We start from the raw sequence: 21,013 nt of genomic DNA, 5'->3' as shown, positions 1-21,013 counted from the left end.
AAGTACCTATAAAAGGGCAGTACCCCTAAAAAGGTAGAGCCAGTGCCTTCCTTCAGAAGGGGGACAGAAGCCTTCTGGAAACTTCCCTGTGTTGTGGCTTCTCAGTGCATCCAATGCCACCTAACAGACATGTGTGCTGGCAGGGGCCCCAGCAGGCCAGGGCTTGGTTGGGAATATATTTTCCAGAAAAAGAGGACTTTCTCGCAGTTCCTCCTTGTGGAGTCAACCAGGATGTGCTGAAGAAGAAGGGCAAACTCCAGCATCCACCTTCCCTTGCCCCTTTATGCCCAAGATCACAGCCTGAGGAGTTCACCAGCACACTCCAGAAAATTGCTGAGAGGGTTCTCTGGTGTTACTGTCAGGTATGGCATATTGAATCAAAGTTCTTCCCTCACATCCATTCTAACCCCTCCCAAATAAATCCCAGAACAGTGGAAGCAGTGAAAATAGCAACATTAGCTATTTTGCATCATTGGAGAGCCAGCTCACTTAGAACCACATTCTCAGTGGATAACTCAAGACATAATCGTGCATGGCAGGGATCTGGGCAGAAATAGGCCAAGTGCTCATTTCATATAGGAAACCCTCCCAGTTCCTAGGTTGGCAATCATTATGCATGGGAACTTTACCTTATGCCATGATTTTTTTCTCTGAGAAATTTAGCATGGAACCACAGTTTCTAAAGATATCATAGAAAGTGTGCTTGAAAGAAAAAAAAATCAAGCTTCAGATCAAATGTTTTCCCTAAGACTAAAACTAATTAAGACCAATATAGAAAGCACTAATCAGAATAATGAAAATATCCTGTCCGTGTCCAGCATATACTTATAAAAAAGCACAAATAGAGTGGTAAAGCATTTTTAGATGTCAACACTCAAAGCTATGTACTTTTTCCCACCAATCAGGGGGAAAAAAAAAATATATATATATATATTTTAAGTAGGTTCCACACTCAGGGTGGAGCCCAACATGGGGCTTGAACTCATGACCTTGAGATCAAGACCTGAGCTAAGGTCAAGAGTCAGGCACTTAACCAACTAAACCACCCAGGTGCCCCCAGGGGAATATATATTTTTTTACGTAAATAGAAGTTCGTGCTGTGACTTACTGGCAATTTTTCTTCTGATTTCTATAAATGAATTCTGTTGCTTCAGGTGGAAACCTGGCTTGTTCACTAACCTTGGTCTACTTTTAGATCTGGGTAATTATTTCTTGGGAGTCACTCAGGGTAAGAATGTGGCTTATTACAACGACACGTTACTCTTTCTTTTCAAGAGTTAGCTTCAGAGAAGTCTGCATTTTCACAACTGAAAAGTAGTCAGATCAGACAGGATAAAGAACTTGAATGCTGCTGAACATTATCACCAGTGCTGGAATCTCTTCCTCTGCTGTAAGAATTCCTAACAGAGCGTTGCATGGATTCTACAGGATGGTAGATCCAAAGTCCCTGAAAGATTTAGAGAAGACCCATGGTTTGCAACTTCACACTTGCAGTCCACCAGACATTTGCCAGCTATCCAGCTGAGTCCACCCAGAAAGAGTAGAAGCATGAATACCTGGCCACTTCTTTCCACGCATACTGGTCAGTGTAGTTAAAACAGGCAACACTCTAGGAGGGGAAGTAAAGCGCGCTGCTCAAGAAAGGATACAGAACAGAGAAGTTTATTTTACACTATCCGTCCAAGAAAACAATCTCCATAAACCAGTGCAAAATGTGCAACAGAATCAATACGTGTGTCTTAGCTCTGAGAGCCCAAATTGGTGATTTCCTCTCCTGGTCCTCCTTCGGGCAGGTGCCCCATCAGCTAACGCTGGCCTCGGTTTGCACCATTGACAGAAACATTCAACCAATTTGTAGCAGGTTATTTTTACAATTCGTACCAGAATGTGTACAAGGGACGGGGGGGAAAACCATACTGAATGAATGATAAGTGATCAGTGCTTAAAGTAAATACAGGGGGCAGCACAGGCAAGAATCCACAGTTTCAATAAATACAAGTGTAACAAGCATGGGTGGGTCTCAACTCGGTGGAATTAGTCTGCATAATAATTCAGCATCATACAAAATCTAGCAGGGCTGTTGAGCAGTGATTGGCAACAACGTTCACAATAACTTATGCCCTTGAGCGAGTCTGCATTGAACACATTCTGGGGTTCCAAAGGTGTCAGTCAGTTCTCTGTTTTCTCCTTCCCCAGCCATCCCTCCAGGATGGGAGGGGTGGAGCTGGGGCAGCTTGGCGGAGGCGTCCCATGAGGAAGGACGCTGGCCCAAGAGCCAGCTGTCAGGGTCCAGTGTACTCAATACCGAGTGGCAAATTGGGACTTTATTGACGACGTCTGTGCAAAGTGTGCTTCTCTCCATTTTCCAAGAAACCAGTGTCTGTAACTCCTGCACGAAAAGCTGTGGTGGCCTCTGGGTCACTCCCTGTCACCCCAAATACCAAGCGACGAGTGCGCATCTCAGGGACTCACGGGCTGGGAAGCTTCTGGTGCTGACTGCCTGGCTCCTCGCGGGTGGGGAGTGTCACCAGGGCCCCTCATCCAAGGCCTCAGGCAGGCTAGAACTATTGCTTGAGAGACTAGAAGGAACCTAGTGAGAAAAAGATGATCCTAATGGCTATGTGGGAATCTGTCTTCTTCCTGGAAAGCCTCGTGCCCCCTTGGTAATGCCTACAGGACTTCCGGGAGGCGTCCTTGGGTAGGAAACGTCACGCATCTGTTCCCGGTGGCCCCGCCCACATGTTCCTCTACTAAGCACTAAATCCATGCATATTCTGCCGTGCCTGGGATACGGTCCCAGAACACATGGCAGGGACAACCTGTGGATCGTCTGCTAATCCAGAGCCCAGTGAAAGAAGATGCAAGAGAAGCTCTCCATCTCTGGAAGAAAAGGAAGAAAAGGGGGAAGCTCCCCCCCCCAAAGTGAAATCATCTCCCCAAACCCAGTCACCTAGGCATCATCTCAAAACATCAGGAAATCCCAAACACTCCCTAGCATCGATATACCCTCTCCTCTCTATTCCTTTGACAGTCTCAGGTCATAAATTAGGTTTGTCTTCCATCCAATAACTTAAAAAAGGAGGAGGGATTGTAGTAAGTTTTGCCTGGCTTGGGCCAGTTAGCAGCCAGTTTTGTTTTTTGTTTTTGTTTTTTCTAGAATCTCAGTCGCTGTTCAAAAATGGAGCTTGAAAATTCACGCGGATGTCAGAGTCTTCACACGGAGGAGACAGGAAGGGGTGGGCGGGAGGCACCCACGGAGGAGGAGAGGGAGCAGGGAGGGGCGGGACAGCCTGGGCCACCGAGGCAGGAGCGGAGGCCTGTGACCAGCGCGGGAGAGCCGGAGGCCCCGGCCCCGAGGGGGCCCGCGTGACTCGGGGTGCGGCTGGATCTTGTATTGCACAGAAAAGGAGGACCAAGGCTCGGCGGGCGGCCGGGCGTGTCAGTGGTCCCCGCACATGGGCAAGTTCACAAACGTGAACACATTGAACTCCGTCATGATGGAGAAGCACAGGAACACGCCGTACAGGAAAAGGCACCCGCACCCGAGCTTCTTGTCCAGCTGCCACTTGTTCAGGTGAACACCAAACACCTGCAACACATACAGCGGGGTCAGAGGGCGCTGCAGGAGGCGGCATCAGGCGGGGAGGGGGGCTTTGCGGGGGAGGGGCCAACAGTGGCCGACCTCGCAGGGCACCAAGTGTCTCTGAGCCCCCCAAGCCCATTGCTCTCATTTTGGAAGCTCAGAACACCAAAATCAAGAAGAAGGGAAGTCAGAACTTTAAAATAACTTTAAAAAGTCGTAATGATGTGACCAATTGACATAGGCACAGAGGCCACCACACTTCCCCTGGACTCCAAAACAGCACTGATCTGTGCCCACAGCACCTGCTCTGACTCTTCACCCTCTTGTCCCCAAGCAGCCCGTGGCTCTTCCTGAGAACGAATCTCCCGGCAGGTGGTGGCCACATCTCTTCCATTCCCATGCCTGGAGGCAAGGGAGTTGTACCACTTGCTCCTCACTGCTGCTTCCCCAAAACACCCAGCTTGAATTCTAAAGCCTTTGAATAGTCACACTCCATCCTACCTGGCTACAGTCCACATGCGAACCCAGCCTCTCCCCGTTTCCCTTCCTCAGAACCCCGAGTCCCACTCACTGCCACTCTTATCTACAGCACCCTGGCATCCTTCCCCAGGATTTCACTGGTCCCCAGAGAGGCTCTTCCCAACACCTGTCCTCTACCCTATCTCCCACCCTGCACCTGCACTGCACCCACTAGTCTCATGTGGCTGCCCAGATCTGAACGTAAGTCCAATAATATTAAAAACTCAGTTGTTCAGTTGTACCAGCCACATGTCACATGCTCCACATCCACACGTGGCCAGTGGGTGCTGTCAGGGCAGGTACAGGCGCAGGCCACAGGACAAGTTCTGCTGGACAGCTACGCAGCTGAGAGCCGGTGATGAGCAAGAACAGAAACAACTCCATCGTCTCAGTGTCATTCATCCCGCTCTCTGCCATCTCCTCTTTCCAGCTTAGTCCATCTGGTGCCCTCCCTCCCACAACTCTGCAGACCAGCAGGGCCCAGAATTCACTGCTACCACCACCATTCCACTGCACACCACCCCTTGGACCCACCCCTATCCCACCTTACCCTGCTGAAATCCCACCAGCAATCTCTAGAACCACCCCTGGGCATCTACCACCATTCACTGGCCTCTCTCTGGCGCTATTGTCCTCCCATTGGTGGAGCCACAGCCTCAGGCTCAAGCCCAGCCTCCAGCGACTCCATGTTGCTTCCATGCTGCTGACCCAAGCTGGAGGAAAATGTCTGGCCATGCCGAAGGGTCTCACTTCAAACTCAATACCACAAACCTTGAGGGGACCATCTATGGCAATCATCCCACATTTCCCTAAGTGCACTGTCTCTCCCTTTCTTGGATGGCTGTTTCCAGCCTCTCCCCTCTTCTCAGAACCCCCTCACCTCCTTCTCCATCTTTACTCTCAGCACATGACCATGTTCCCATCCACAGAGCTCCCACCACCAGACCTACTTGCTTGCCTTCTCTCCTGCTGGTGAGGCCCCGCTGCCCTCGGCCCTGCCCACGGCCCACTCCTCCACATGTGTACACAACCCCACCTCCCCTCACCACTCAAGAACATGGCCCCGGCAACTGCCCCTCTGTCATCTCCATCTCCATCTCCCCGCCCCACCCCTGGATTACTCCAACTGGGATGCAAGAATGCTGCTAGTTCTCTCCTCTTAAAAAACAACATTTTTTCTGGATTGCCACTTCTCTCCTTTCTTTACAGCAAGATGACTTGAAAGAGTTGTAAATACTACTGTGTCCAATTTCTGTCCTTCTATTCTGTTAACTTGTCCTACTCAACCTTCTGCCTCATTGACCCACACAAGCACCCTCTCATCAAGAACACTGACAACACTGTATCACTAACCTAAATGGCCAATGCTCAGGACTCATCTCCCGTGACAGAGCCAATCACTACCTCCACCCTGAAATACCTTTCCACTTGGCTTCCAGATGCCATACTTTCCTGGTTTTCCTCCTACCTCTCTGACTGCTCATTCTGTTTCTTTTGGTGTTTTATTATCATCATCCTGACCTCTAACTACCAGAGGACACCAAGACTTGGATGTTGGGCCTCTTGTCTTTTCTGTCCTTGCTCACCCCCTTGCTGCCTGCAGCTAATTGCATGGCTTTAAATACTGTCCACATTCTGGGGCCTCCAGCTTGGATGTTTCTCTAAACTCAGACTCATCTTTCCAATGGCCTTTTTGACCTCTCCCTTGGGTGTCGAACAGGCGCTGCAAGCTCAAGATGTTCGAAATTGCTCTTCCCCCACCCCTGAAAAACCTGCTTCTCTTCCATCTTCCCGCAACCCCATTTCAACATCCCAGATGGTGGCTAGCCCCATCTCCTACAGGTTGTACAAATGTAGCTGTAAGCATGTGCTCTGATGTCAGATGGCTTGGCCCTACATTCATGTGGTCAATTTCTCTAGAAGGCCTCAGATGTTCATCTTTTTTTTAATAATAATTTTTTATTATGTTATGTTAGTCACCATACAGTATATCCTTAGTTTTTGATATAATGTTCCATGATTCATTATTTGCATATAACACACAGTGCACCATGCAATATGTGCCCTCCTTAATACCCATCACTGGCCTATCCCAATCCCCCACCCCCTCCCCTCTGAAGCCCTCAGTTTGTTTCCCAGAGTCCACAGTCTCTCATGGTTCATTCCCCCTTCTGATTATCCCCCCTTCCTTCTACCCTTCCTTCTCCTACTGATCGTCCTATTTCTTATGTTCCATAAATGAGTGAAACCATATCATAATTGTCTTTCTCTGCTCATCTTTTTTTTAAGTTTTTTTTTTAAAGATTTTATTTATTTATTTGACAGAGAGAGAGAAACAGCCAGCAAGAGAGGGAACACAAGCAGGGGGGGTGGGAGAGGAAGAAGCAGGCTCCCAGCAGAGCAGGGAGCCCGACGTGGGGCTCGATCCCAGGACCCTGGGATCATGCCCTGAGCCGAAGGCAGACACTTAATGACTGAGCCACCCAGGCGCCCCCTCAGATGTTCACCTGTATAATGGGGTTGATGTAGTGTCTACCCAATGGGCATGTGGTGAGCTCCAAATGGGAAAATGTATACAAAGCATTAAGCACAATGTGTGGCTATGACAGGTATCATAAGCATAAGTCACACGAGAGCTAAAGAACCTAAGCTACAGAACAAAGGATTGCATAGATACCCACTTTTGTGTAAGGCAGTATTTGCCTTAGTGAATCCTTGACATCTGACTCACATCCTGACCCTGTCAATGACCTCCAGCTTTCTGCCTGCCCTTCTGAATTCCTATTCCCTAGCGTATAGACGTTCATGTGCTAGTGTAATTTAATGACCGCATCTCAGTGTTTTCTAATGTGAGAATTCAACTGCATTCTTGTATGTTAACAGATACTTCATGTGGACCAGTCCATGTATTGGTGTGAATCGATTCCCACCAAAACATGTCAGCTGAGTTGGAATATCAAATTATACAAGTAGATATAATGGCCAAGATAGCAGAATGGCATAAACGTACATTGTCAGTAAAATAATGTATTCTTAGTCTCTGAGTATTGGTCAAATGCATGGGTTTATGAAATGCTTATTAACCTGGAACAGGTAAGTAATTGGAATCTGCCCTCCTCTTGACTAATCTTGCAGAAGAAATGGGATCTCCCCTTTGCTTTTGATAAAATGGCTTGGGCTTGACATGAAGCAGGGCATGCTTCTCAGAGGAGGGCTGGCTCCTTTCATAAAGAGGGGAGGCTTTCTAGTGAGTTGCTAGGATCCACTTCTAAAGGAAACAGCCATGAAGGAGACGGGACATCTGGAGGCTGATTGTCCCCATCCACCCGGAAGCCAAGCCCATCTGGTGTCCAAACAAACTCTGTAGCCAAAGAACCCAAGGGCGGGGGTGGGGGGAGGAGTCACAGGAACTTGAGAGGGGATGAGCTGTAGCCCTACCGTGACAAAGACGGAGGCCAGGAGTAAGCCCACGGAGTAGATCAGTCCTCTGCTGTTTAGCCGAATCTGTAAGAAAGGATGTGCAGTTAGGCTTCCAAAAAGGCATCTGCTCAGTGCAGGGGCTGAAGCAACTCTGAGTAGCGGTCAGTCCAAATCTCTCCTTTAGGATGGCAAAGAAAAGGGAGCTTGGACAGCCACGCTCTGCCATGGGGAGCAGGGACGTGCACTTTACTAGGACAGCCGGGGTGCCCTTGTCTTGTTCCCTCTCGGTCCAACCCCGTCCTTCCCTCCAGAGGCGGTACCCACTGGGCTGTCCCATGGCCACTTGAATTCTCTGTCATGTTTGGCCTGATTCTTGGTGTCCACAACACTATCCTGTGGACCTGATCTCCAGGGAGCATGTGCTTTCTTGACATACAACTTTTAAGGTAAATCTCACGACATGAGGGATGGGAGCAATATTTTGAAAAATATTACTAAACTTTTTTAAAAAGATTTTATTTCTCTATTAGAGAGAGAGTGAGAGAGAGACAGAGAGAGAGAGAGAGATCACGAGCAGTGGGGGAAGGGCAGAGGGAGAGGCAGACTCCCCGCAGAGCAGGGAGCCTGATGCGGGACTTGATCCCAGGATGCTGGGATTATGACCCGAGCCAAAGGCAGACGCTCAACCGACTGAGCCACCCAGCCGCCCCTAAACTTTTTATCTCTTTTGCATTAAATTGTCTGTGAACTCCCCCCAGACTGGACGGGAAGAGGTGGATGAGTCTTGCTCTTGTAAGCAAGCAAAGACAAGGAAAGAGTTAACATTCCACTCCTGATATTCGTAAAAGGATTTTGTTTTGTTAGTCTTTCAGAGTAAGACAGTGGGGTTAGCTGCCGAACACTGAAGAGAAAGAGAGAAACAATTTTTGGAATTCTTATAAAATAGCGCTGTCCAGTAGAAATTTCTGCCACGATGAAAATGTCCTTTATCTGTGTTGTTCCATACGGCAGCCGTTAGGCACAGGTGGCTCTTACAACTGAACAAAATTTTTAATCTTATCTTCAATTAATTCAGATTTACATTTAAAGAGCCACATGTGATTTGTGGCTGCAGTATTGGGCAGGTGGGTGGGGAATATATAGAGGCCAACCCAGCCAAAAAAGGTTACATAGAGTTTCTTTCATTGTGTAGAGAAGATGTCTCTTCTGCCTTGACCTAGGTCAAAGGTCATGAGGTCGGCTACCCCGAAATAGGAGGTATGCCTTAGAGCACCCATGCTCAAAGCTTCCTCTCTGGACCAGTGTCGCCTGGGGGCTTGCTAGAAATGCAGGATTTCAGGCCCCTCCTAGACGTCCTGAATCAGAAACATTGGGGATGGGTTCATCCATGTGTTTTAACAAACCCTCCAGGTGGTTCTGATGCATGAGAAAGTTTAAGAACCACTGGCTTTGAGCCAGTACTGAGGCTAAATCCACCTCTGATCTCCACGGGTTTTGGGGCTGGGATTTTGATATTCATTTTCACCAGGTCTCTTAGAAAGCCTTATCTGCATTGAGGTTTGGGGACCATACAGCCCCCACCAACTTACACTGTTCTGCTAGGAGTCAAAGACTCACCTGTCCACAGGAAGGAAAAGCAAGGCAGGTTGATCATTTCATTAGAGAACTGAGTGGTTATTATTTGTAGAAGTGGTTTGGGGCCCTTCTGACAAGGTTCAAGGTGCCTCTTGCCACACTTTTACCAGGTCACCTCTGGGGTGTAGATATGGGAACAGGTAGGTGTCTCTGTAGGTGGGTGTGTTCGGTTTACCTTTTGGTGACAGGAAACTCCATGCCCTTAACAGTCAAAACCTTTGTGTGGGACTCAAGAGCATATCTCCTTATGCAATGTTCTGTCACAGAGGGAATGCACTGGACCCTCTCCCCTGCAGGCACAATCCATGTGAGCCAACCATCTGCTGAACCCCAGCTGGAAATTATTCCTAGCCACCAAATGCCTTCTTAAGAGCAAAGGACTCAAATCAGATCTCTGTGACACTAAAGCAATGGGTTGACCTGGATAAGTCCGTGTAAAAAAAATGAGGGATCGGATCCACCCCTGTCCAGCTGGTAGCTTATCTTCCTGCAAACCCGCCACCTGGCTGTAGAGAGATTTCCTCCTTTCATCAGCTGTGTAGGTATAGAGAGGCCAGTATCCAGGAGTATATCATGAATGCCTTCTAATGAAAAAGTATTCTGTCCGTACTGAACCTACGATAATCCCACATGTACCCTGGTCAGAGTTGCAGGGGAGGGGCAGGACTCCTCAGAGCAAAATGGCAGCTCCTACGGCAGAGTAAGAGCCTGCTGGAGCTGTCCACGTCACGCAGTCCTTGGGCTCACCCTGAAACTGTGAACACACACTCAGAAACCCTTTTGAGCTCTTAACTGTCAACATTGCATGGATTCTGCTAAGCACATGGCCAGTGCATTCCTAGCCCAGCTCACCCTTTGAGCTCTAGGGTTGAATCCTTGTCAGCAAGAAGAATTGAGTAAAGTGATTTCTTGCCCTTAGGAAACCCAGAGCCAGTGACAGCCAAGTTCTAAGCAGGAAAGTTCTCTTTGGCCAAGCCTTCTGTCTTCAAATTCAATCATATTCAATTAGAGCTTTGGAACTTTACTCTTCCTCCATTGACATAAAATCTCATAGAGTGGTGCTTCTAAAATTCTAAATCTGGCTCCAAAGACTAAAGACAACTGACTTGGTGGGGTTTCTGAGTATTTTTCACGTTTTCACCTTTTTCTCTGCAGTCTTCCTTTGGTAACAGATTGCCACATGCACCCAGGGGTAATTTTTGTTTTTTCATTCATTACAGACCTGGGCTCTCAAAGCCTGTATTGATTCCTTGCTATCTGAACCCCCACCTCCACACAGACATGACAGTCAGGAATTAGGGTTCCTTCAGTTGCCTCTGGGTCCAACTTGAACATCTCCCAATCACTGGAGACTATGGATAGTTTGGGGCAGGAGTTGGCCAACTATGGGCCATGGGCCGAGTCTGATTTTGTAGATGAAATTTATTGGAGCTCAGCTCGTTCATTTGCATATTGTCTACTTCTGCAGTGACAGAGCTGAGAAGTTCCATAGAGACAATATAGCCCACCAGGCTTAAAATAGTTCCCCTCTGGACCTTTCCAGAAAGTCTGCTGACCTCTGGTTTAGAGCATGGGCTCCAGATCCAGCTCACTGAACCCCTTCTGAATCCCTGCTCCGTCACCCACTTGCTGTATCATCATGGAAAAGTGACTTAACTTCCCCATGCCTCAGTTTTCTGAGAAGTAAAATGGGGATAATACAATTCCCACCTCATGAGGTGGTTGTGGGGATTAACTGAATTATTCCATGTTAAAAAGCTTGAACAGGACCCAGTGTATAGTGAGTTCTCAATGTGTCTAGGCCATTATTCTCCACTCAACTCAAGAGCTGCCTAATTCCTTCCCTGGTACCCCTAGCTACTTCTTTTATAAACCCACCACCCAGAAGCCCCCTGATCAAAGCCTCAGTAGATGACAAACACCATGAGGGTAGGGACCACGTCTGATTTTATCCTCTGCCTGGCACAGGAGTGAGCACAGGCCACATGCTTCAATATGTAATCAATAAATAAATGATGAATCCATTTCCTTGCAGAAGTGAAATGGAGCAGGGCACACTGCTCAGAGAGAGGCTGGGAGCAGGGAGACCCTGGCCACCATTTTTGGATGGTGTTCCAGAAACAATGCAATCCTGTCCAAAATTCCCCACTTTATTTTTTTATGAAAGCATATAGCCTTTTTTTTTTACCTAACATTTTATTATGAAAGTTTTCAAGCATTCAGAAAAATTGAAGGAATTACACCATTTTATTATGTCATTTTACAAAAGGGTTCGATTATAGTTCACAGGTCTTCTGTTTCTAGATGTAATTTCCATATGGTGAAATTCACAAATCATAACTGCACTGTTCAATGGGCTCTGAGAATTGCATATACCTGTGTAACCTAAACTGTAGCCATGATAGAGATCACTTCCATCTTCCCCAGAAAGTTCTCTTGTTTCCTCACCAGGCTCACCCAGGATTAATCACTGCTTCTAAGCTTAGCCAGTCCAAGAAACTTCATATAAATGGAGCCCTATAATGTGTGTTCTTTTACACCAGGATTCTTTTACTCAGCATAATTTTTAAAGATTTCTTCATTTCCTTTGCATTTTTCATTGCATCAATAGCTCATTTCTTTTTATAACAGCATAAACATTTCACGGTTTATCTAATTATTCTCCTATTTATGGACATCTGGCTTGCTTGTGGCTACTAACATGCATCGATTTATAATTCACAAACACAATGAAAGGAGACCTACAGTGGCCCCTCTCACCCACAGGAGAAGCAAGAATGAAGATGGTGAAGACAGCCAGGGGGTCCGCTGGGATCTCAAACACACTCTTTCACACCCCAGCATCCCCTCTCTCTGGCTGGTCATGAGGAGCCTCTCCAAACAGGGGAGATGCACCTTCCCCACCTTGGCACACTGCTGTCTCCCTTTTGAAACCTCAGTCTGGTCAGATGGGGTGCATACCTCCTTCTCACCTCACCTCTATTCTGCCCATCACTCCCTTAGTCCTTTTGTCTCTTCTAAGTTCACTGAGCCCTCGCTGGCCTTATCCCCACTTCTGATGCAGATCATGTCCTGACCTTGTCTGGGTAGCCTTCCTACCTCCCCAGCTAGTCCCACTGCCCTGATGGCAGATGCCTGGGTCTTCAGTTTTCTCTCCTTCCACCCAGTACCTAGTTCCCCACTTGCCTACATACACTGTACGTTTAAATAAGCATCTGTAGGTGATGTTGAACACAGTGTATGTTTGTGCATGTGTATATGTGCATGTGTGTGCACACACATGGGGTGTGTGTGCACACTGGAGGCAGGCTGGGTGGCAAGGGGCAAGATTGCAGAGTTGGATGAAGAGACTGACGTAGGGGTGGCCTTAGGCTGATCTTTTTTTTTTTTAATAATAATCTTTTATTATGTTATGTTAGTCACCATACAGAATATCCTTAGTTTTTGATGTAATGTTCCATGATTCATTATTTGCGTAGGCTGATCTTTTTAAGCAACAAAATGAGAGGGCACCAAAAATAGGCTTTTTTGTGAAAAAAAATTGAGGCATAATTTGCATACAGTAAAGGTTCAAATCTCTCCTATTGGCTAAGTTTTGACAAATGCATGTAACCATGTAACCTACAACCCCAAAAGATATAAAACATTTCCATCACTCCAATAAGTTTCCCAAAGGCAGCAAATTTAACTCGACCTCCTCAAAAACTAGTTTCTTGGGGCGTGCTAAGCCAGACAATAGCATGGACCCTTCTCATCTCTGGACTACCTTTGCAAGACTTGGAGTTCTAGCTGTGCATAGTGTTGATCTAAACAATGGTTTCCCTGCTTCCTGAGTCACAGATTCAGGGTCCATTAAGTGCAAATGCAGCAAATCTCCGTGGCAATGCCCACCGAAGAGCATGCAAGGCACAACTGACCTAACATTGAGCACTGTTTTTATTTCTTGCCTTCAAAATACGTGAATTCATTCTCTAATTCCGTCATGGCAGTTGTTGCAGAGAAAACAGAAGGCTGGCTGGTTGCCAAGTCAACAGAAATTTAGCCCATGATGCATGTATATTTCTTCATCTGGATGCATGCACAAACACCCATTCACCTAGTTTTATGCGAGCATGTGGTTCATAAACAGTTCCCTAAGTCCTACACAGTTTGGGAATCCAAAATCCCCAGCCTCAAAGATTCTGACTTCCCCACATTACCGTTTAAAATCTCTCTATATTTTGAGGTCAGCTCCACACATCCAGAGGAATTCTTTTAGGAAAAATAAGGAGCCCCTGGATTTTTGCTAATTTATTTATGACCTGGAACGCATGCTGCATGTCGCTTTGCATTTTCAGATTTGGGTAACTGAACACTGGTGTAGATATAGGCTCCAAATGGATGTGTCTAGCCTTGGTCTGATGTTGTAAAATATCACCGGGCAGGAATCTCTTTCCCGGAACAATTAAATGAGGTGAGGAAGTGAATAAGTTTACAGAGAAGAGGCGCTTCAATGGCAGCTGGTGCCTGAGTCCTGTCCCGTCCAAAGGGCTCTCACAAACACAGGGCTGTGTGTAATTCTAGTGGTGACTCTGGAGGTAGGTAGGGTGGGTTTCGTTTTTCCCGTGTAAAGATGAGAAAACTGATGATCTGGCAAGTTCAGCACTTGGCCAAGGTAAGATTCTGCTCACCGATTCCCATTTGTGTGTGGGTATGGGTTTTCCCTACACATCCAAGCATTTCTGTGACCCCCAGATGGGTGTCCTACAATTTAACTAAATTTTAAAAAAGATTTTATTTATTTGAGAGAGAGAGAGAGAGAGAGAGAGAGAGAGCATGAGCAGGGGGAGGGGCAGAGGGAGAAGCAGACTCCCTGCTGTGCAGGGAGGCCTATGCAGGGCTCAATGCGGGGCTCCATGCAGGGCTCGATGTGAGACTTGATCCCAGGACTCCAGGATCATGATCTGAGCAGAAGGCAGATGCTTAACCGACTGAGCCACTAAGGCGCCCCAACAATTTAACTCAATTCTGGCACTACTTACCCAGTGAGAGCATCGGATCACACAGGGGATAGACTTGGTCCTACAAGACTGTCCTTCCTGCCCCTAGATGCCACTCACAAGTCCAGATGCCACTTGTGCTTCTGATGGACTAGCTATAGATTGGAGAGTCCAAGGACCCTCTCCTTGGGTTTGGTTAGTTTGTTAGAGCGGCTCACAGAACTCCGGAACACAGTTTACTGACTAGGTGACCAGCGTGTTATAGAAGGATCTAACTTAGGAGCAGCCGGATGGAGGAGATGCACAGGGCAAGGTATGGGGAAAGGGAGCAGAGCCTCCATGCTGTCTCTGAGCAAACCACTCTCCTCAAATCTCCACGTGTTCACTGAACTGGAGGCTCTCCGAATCTCGTCCTTCTGGGTTTGTATAGAGGCTTCACTGTATAGGGCATTGATTAAATCATTGGCTACTGGAAACAGATTCAACTTCCAGCCTCTCTCCTCTCCCTGGCGGTCAGGGGTAGGACTGAAAGTTTCAATCTTTTAATCATGTGGTTGGTTCTCCTGGTAACCAGCTCCCACCCTTAGGTGGGATAGGAAAGTCACATCATTAACATAACAGAAGAAATCTTACAGCTCTCATCATTGTGAAAATTCCAGAAGTTTTAGGAGCTCTGTGCTGGAAACAGGGATGAAGATCAAACATGTATTTCTTTTTTTTTTTTTTTAAGATTTTTATTTATTTATTCGACAGAGATAGAGACAGCCAGCGAGAGAGGGAACACAAGCAGGGGGAGTGGGAGAGGAAGAAGCAGGCTCATAGCAGAGGAGCCTGACGTGTGTGGGGCTCGATCCCATAATGCTGGGATCACGCCCTGAGCCGAAGGCAGACGCTTAACCGCTGTGCCACCCAGGCGCCCTCAAACATGTATTTCTTACTATAAATCACAATATCACACACGGCCAGGGAGCTGGTAAAGGATCAGTGTAGACTGAGAATTAGAATTCTGACAGTGAATTCTAGACTCTTCCTTGAACCCTGCAGGGCACAGGGAAAATGCCAGAGTTCTCTTCACCCACTAAGAACCTTTAAAAGTGGCATCTTGGCCTTTCTTGCTTATCGTTTCTAAAACCGTCCTGCATAAACTGTAAGAACCACAAATGTCAGTGTGGCAGATGCCTCTGGGACCCCATCCTAGTCCCAGTGTCCTTTCTTACCATTTTTGTGGGACCAGCTGCCTCTCCACAAACAGTACCAGTGTCTGTGCCTGGAGGGCTTTTTCCCGAACTCTGGAAGTGCCAAGCTGCCCTGTAGCAATGACTCTTGGGGTGGGTGCATAAACACATAGCTCCCCTGCCCTTCAGATGGGGTCATTCTGAGATGGGAGTGTACACCATTTGTTAGAGCCCCCCACTCCCCAGGGACTCAGCTGCAGTTACCGTGACTGCTGTCCGCGGCTGCCTTCCCTCCATCTCCCTGCCCATCCCCACGCCCCTGCTGGAGTTTCCCACCCCTCCCCAATACCCACCTCATCTCAAATATTTGTCTCAGGATTGAATAGTTTCTGAGGGGATCTAAACTGGGGTAATGAAATGAATAGGCTTCAGGCCTTAGGCAACCCAGGTAAGCCGATACATGGGGGACCTGTAAGGACCCTGCCTTCCCCCAAATATCACCTCAATTTCCTGACACAGTGCCTGAAATCTTTTTTTTTAAAGATTTTATTTATTTATTTGACAGAGACAGAGATAGCCAGCGAGAGAGGGAACACAAGCAGGGGGAGTGGGAGAGGAAGAAGCAGGCTCATAGCAGAAGAGCCTGATGTGGGGCTCGATCCCATAACGCCGGGATCACGCCCTGAGCCGAAGGCAGATGCTTAACCGCTGTGCCACCCAGGCACCCCCAGTGCCAGAAATCTGACACAAGACTTGCCTTAATGGGATTAGGTAGCCTCGTGGTGGCTCCCAGGAGCTCTGCTAGGACAACCTCAAGAAGAACCATTCAGTCAGATGTCAGCAAACTGTACCCAAATTCCCTATCCAGATGCTGTGGGAACAGTTTGTAGACTGGCCCTGTTAGTGGCATTCTGGCATTCTGCTGCTTTCAATGGTGGAAATACTCCACTCTGGCTGGATGTAAGCCACCAATATGGCCTCACTGAAGGTGGGGTTACAAAGAGCCATTCCGTCTCTTCTCCAGAGCCTATAAGAGACGGCTTCAGTGCCCCACTGTACCCTGGGGGTTGGGGAAGGGATTTTTAGAACAAAGGAAAACCTTCTAGCAGTTGGAGCAGTGTCCAGGTGTTGGAACTTGATTTGGGAACGCTTACTACAAAAGATGAGAAGGAATGATGTGGAAGGGACTTAAGAACTGACAGGCCCATGGCTTCATTCCACACGGGCCCTCTCCTGGGTGCTGGGGATGCTCATTCATTGAGAGAGATCCAGTTCCTGCACATCAGAGACGACAGTCCCATGTGATTCTAGAGGGAGTAAATTTGGCGGGAGTAGCCTTCTTGGAGGAGGAGATGTTGGCTGATAATTGGTCTTAGAAGAAACGCTTTGGGGAAAGCTTTGATGCACTTGGACACTCCATCCTTGACACATTCTCCTGGCTCCATAGCCCCACTTTCTGGCTGACTGCTCCTCAGTTTTCTTCACTGGATATTTTTATTTTTCCTGACCCAACATTAGAATATAGTTCTGGGCTCCCTTCTCTAGCTACATTTACTTCCTTTATGAGCTTGATGCTTTGAAAACCATTTAAAGCTACTGACCCCCAAGTTTATGCCTGCAGCTGAGGCCTCACCCCTGAACTCAGGCACATTTATGTCACTGTCTACCTGGTATCTCCACTTGGATGACCCTCACACATATCAATCTTAATCTGTCCTAAATGGACCCCTTGATATTTCCTCCTAAATATTTCCCCCCACCTATCTTCCCCATCTCCGTAAAGGGCACCAGAAGTGACCTTCAATTTTTCTCTTTCTCATCCCCTCCATGCATCCATCAGACAATCTTGTCATTTCTTCTGAAAAATCTCTTTTTCTCCCTCTCTATACTCATACCACCTTAGCCCATGTCACCAGCATCTTGTCACCACCACCCCTGACTTCTCTTCCTGGCCTTCTTGTAATGCATTTCCAAAGAGTATCAAATCTGATCTTAAAACATAAAGTGAATCATGCCTTTACCTTGCTTGAATAAACAACGGCAGTTAGAATACAATCCGAACTTTTCACAACAGCCAACAAAATCTTTGGATGACCAGACCCTTGTCTTGTCCCAACGCACCTTCCCATTAACAGATATTTAGGGGCTGGTGCTAAAGCAACCACTAGGTCCTGCTGATTTCTATTCTGTGGTTTCTTCTGGCACCTTTTATTGTTCTCCTGCTTTACTGCTACAACTGAGGCCGAGTGGGTCACTGGTCTCAATTCTTCTCCCCTGTACTAGAGTTCTGTGTTTACCCCCTTTCCACAGCCTCATGGTGGGCAGAGGCATTTCTCTGCCTCTTGGATTTGGGCTTGGCCATGTGATCTGCATTAGCCAATGGGATATTAGTGGATTTAACACAAACACAGGTTTGAAATGTACTTCCATCATTGACATGACCTCTTGTGTGTTCATCCTGCAAAGAATGTGTCTCAGGAAGTCACTGGTCCAAAGAGAATGAGAGACATAAGGAATAGCCCCGTCTGAAGCTTGGAGCCAAACCTAGATCAGCCAAATACCTGTCACCTCGCAGATGTATGATGGAGAAATACATGATAATGTATGCAGGCTGCTGAGTTTGGGGATGGTTTGTTACACAGCATTATGGTAGCAATAGCTAACTTATATAACTATTCTAGTCTAGGTCACGATGTTTTCTCTCTCCTGCAAATGCCTCATAACTGGTCTTGCTGTCATCAGTCTGATCTGGCTCCAACCTCTTCTCTATGTAGTAGTCAGAATCTTTTTTCTAAAAGGCATATGCAGTCACACCACTCCCTCCCTCTTATCCTTCATTTTCCCACTGCCATGACTCTAGTTCACCATATCCTTTAGCACATGGCCCCTCTCTGTCTCTAAATTCATCCTGGCCACTCATCCCTTCACTTTGCCACTTCCTGTCCCCCCACCGTCTCCCTCCCATCCCAGGTGCTACCCTCAGGTCCTTCAGTGTGTGAAGTTTTCTTAGATCTTGGTCTTCTACAAGCTGTTCCTCTCACATTTTTTACCTGCTTTGCTCCCGATAATCTCAGATTCTCAGAATAAGCATTACTTCTTTACAGGCATTGGAGGTCCCCAACCCCTGCCATATACTGTGCATCTCCTGCACAGCCAGCCCTTAGGAGGACACACATCACACTTTGTTTTGGAATTGCTTGTGTAACTGTCTCCTTCCAGAGGCTGCAGTTCTAGGGGCAAAGGACGGTGTCTGGCCTGCTCACTGAGGCATCCCCAGTGGGATGGGACAGTAAGCATTCAGTTAATGTTTGATCAGGAAAAGAATGAACTGGGCAGAAAGTATGGGAAAAGAATGTTTCTGATCACCTCTTCCTTTTACCTTTGTGGATTCTGGAGTTAGATGGGCTCTTGGCTTGGAAAAAACAAAACAAAACAAAACAAAACAAAACAAAACAAAACAGACTCTTTCTCCCTATATTACTCTGTGGATTCATTTTGCATTTCTAAGCCCTAGCTCAGAGATCTGAGTTTTGTCCTGGCATCCTGGAGCCTGCCTGGTGACTTTCTTAATTCTGTTAGAGCATGTGGAACAGACATTCATCACCAAAACGGGACAAGAAGTGCTCATTTTCCAAACTCTGACTTTTAGAAATATTTCAGGCACTTAGGTAGCTAGCTGGCTTCCGAGCAAACCACAAGTGCTAAGAAATGTCAAAATCTGTAAAACTGCATTTATTCCTCACTATCAAATGCCTGAACCTAATACTATGCACAGAACAGCTGTCTTGATGGTAATTATCCAGTAATTATGACTTGGAAACCCCATCTAGTAGAAATGGAAAAATTGCTTCAGAATTGTCAGCACATCCGTTGTGAGGGCAGGAGAGGCTATTAAACCCACACGGGCTTCTGGGTTCTGATGTGAGAGATGCAGAGATGTCATGGGATTACTGCCATGCTACATGGAAGGAGTCCCTGAGTGTCCTTCCAGAAATGAAGCTTCTCTCCCAGGAAAAGCTGGAGGTGAAGAGGGAAGGCAAAATGCTCAAGGCAAATAAACCCTTACGTTTGCTTTTTCATGAACCTGGAACTATTTTTCCAAGTGAGTTCCGTTTCGTGTCATGAGGTTACACAGAGATGCCCCCGAAATGTGGCTAGGCATTGGGGGCTGGCCGGGGTGGGGGCGCTAGTGAAAGCCAGGTAGGGACCCAGGGACTGAACAAACGTGTAACCCTCATGGAAGGATCCAGAATGTTTCCTCCAGCCTTCAGTCAGAACCCATCGTAGACGTATAATGCACCATGGCCTAGGACAGTGAGGATTTTAGCTGCCACGATGTCTGTGGGACTTTTAGGATGGGAATCTGAGAGTCAGGAGTTGTCTGCTTCCTTTTTTAAAAAATTTAACTTCAATTAATTAACATATAATGTATTATTGGCTTCAGAGGTAGAGTTCAATGATTCATCAGTCTTATACCCAGTGGTCATCACATCACGTGCCCTCCTTAATGTCAGCACCCAGTTACCCTGTCCTCCCATCCCCTCCCCTCCAGCAACCGTCAGCTTGTTTCCTATGATTAAGAGTCTTTATGGTTTGTCAGGTCCTTCTTTCTTTACGTAAAGCTACAGAGCTTGCTTTAGCCTTATAGGCAGACCCTGTCCTCTCTTCTAGTGACGATTCAAACTCAGGGATGGATCTGGTCTAAAATCCCACCCCAGCAATGTCCTCTGTGCACCTGTGCCCTCGACTGTGCATGGCGGCATTGTGGTGCCATTTGTTTTTGGCAATAGTCTTCTCCCTCCTGCTTTAGTCTCTGGTGTTCTGGGGAGAGAAAAAAGTCTCATTGTCTTATCTCTGCCTATTTCTGGCTGTGACAACCTCTCTGAGCCGTGGTTGCCAGATCTCCAGAAGAGTACTTGGGACAGCAGTGCACTTAGAATGAAACCCATGACCCCTGCCTGCCTTACCCCTTCATGTCTATTGTCTGGCTTCCTTTCTATTCTCAGATACAGCATGTCTCAGTGCCTTGGCACTTTCGGCCCCCTCTTTCTAGAATGCTCCGCCTGCCCTGCAAACACCCGGCTCTTTTTTATCATTCACTCCTCAGCACAGAACCCACCTCCTTATCCAAAGAATCCAGAGTGATGCATGCCACCCACCCTATCATGTCATTATCTTCATGAGGCTTTTGCTCTACCAAGTTAGCACACTCATGTATTTGTCACTCAGACACTGTCTGTCTTCCCCACCTTGGTGCATGTTCTAAGGGGAGGGTCTACTCTATCTTGTCATTCTGTGTTCCCAGCACCCTGCCAAGTTCTTGGCACATTTAGCAGCTGCGCAAACAACAACATTGGTTGAAGAAATAATCCTTGCCTTATTTAGCTGTTGTCAAGATTAGATGAGGCCATGTTGGCATGGTGTCCCTTGAGTGCCTGGCACATAGTAGGTATTCAATGAATATTAAGCTCTTCTTTTTTTTTTTCTTAAAGGACTTTAAAAAAATATTTATTTATTTATTTGAGAGAGAGAGAGAGAGGAAGCAAGTACATGCGTGAGTGAGAGGAGGGGCAGAGGGAGAGAATCTCAAGCAGACTCCCCACTGAGCGTGGAGCTTGATTTCATGACTCATGAGATCATGACCTAAACTGAAACCAAGAGTTGGATGCTGAACTGACTGAGCCATCCATGCACCCCTAAGC

At 47.1% G+C, this 21,013-nt stretch overlaps 1 protein-coding gene across 1 annotated transcript in view; it reads right to left on the bottom strand.

Moving 5' to 3' along the window:
* Nucleotides 1–1,646: 1,646 nt before the first annotated feature.
* SLC24A3 (solute carrier family 24 member 3) overlaps nt 1,647–21,013 on the bottom strand; it is a 472,928-nt gene continuing 453,561 nt past the window's right edge. Inside the window, exons 16-17 of the mRNA XM_045809788.2 lie at nt 7,541–7,606; nt 1,647–3,589 (exon numbers count right to left, since the gene is read on the bottom strand). Of these exons, the coding sequence (XP_045665744.2) occupies nt 3,440–3,589; nt 7,541–7,606 (216 nt within the window). The 3' untranslated portion in view covers nt 1,647–3,439. The remainder of the gene's footprint in view (nt 3,590–7,540; nt 7,607–21,013) is intronic.

This window comes from Ursus americanus, chromosome 22, assembly GCF_024610735.1.
Source record: "Ursus americanus isolate L20-20 chromosome 22, mUrsAme1.1.p, whole genome shotgun sequence".
Classification (NCBI taxonomy): Eukaryota; Metazoa; Chordata; class Mammalia; order Carnivora; family Ursidae; genus Ursus; species Ursus americanus.
This window is presented reverse-complemented; position numbering and strand designations above follow the sequence as displayed.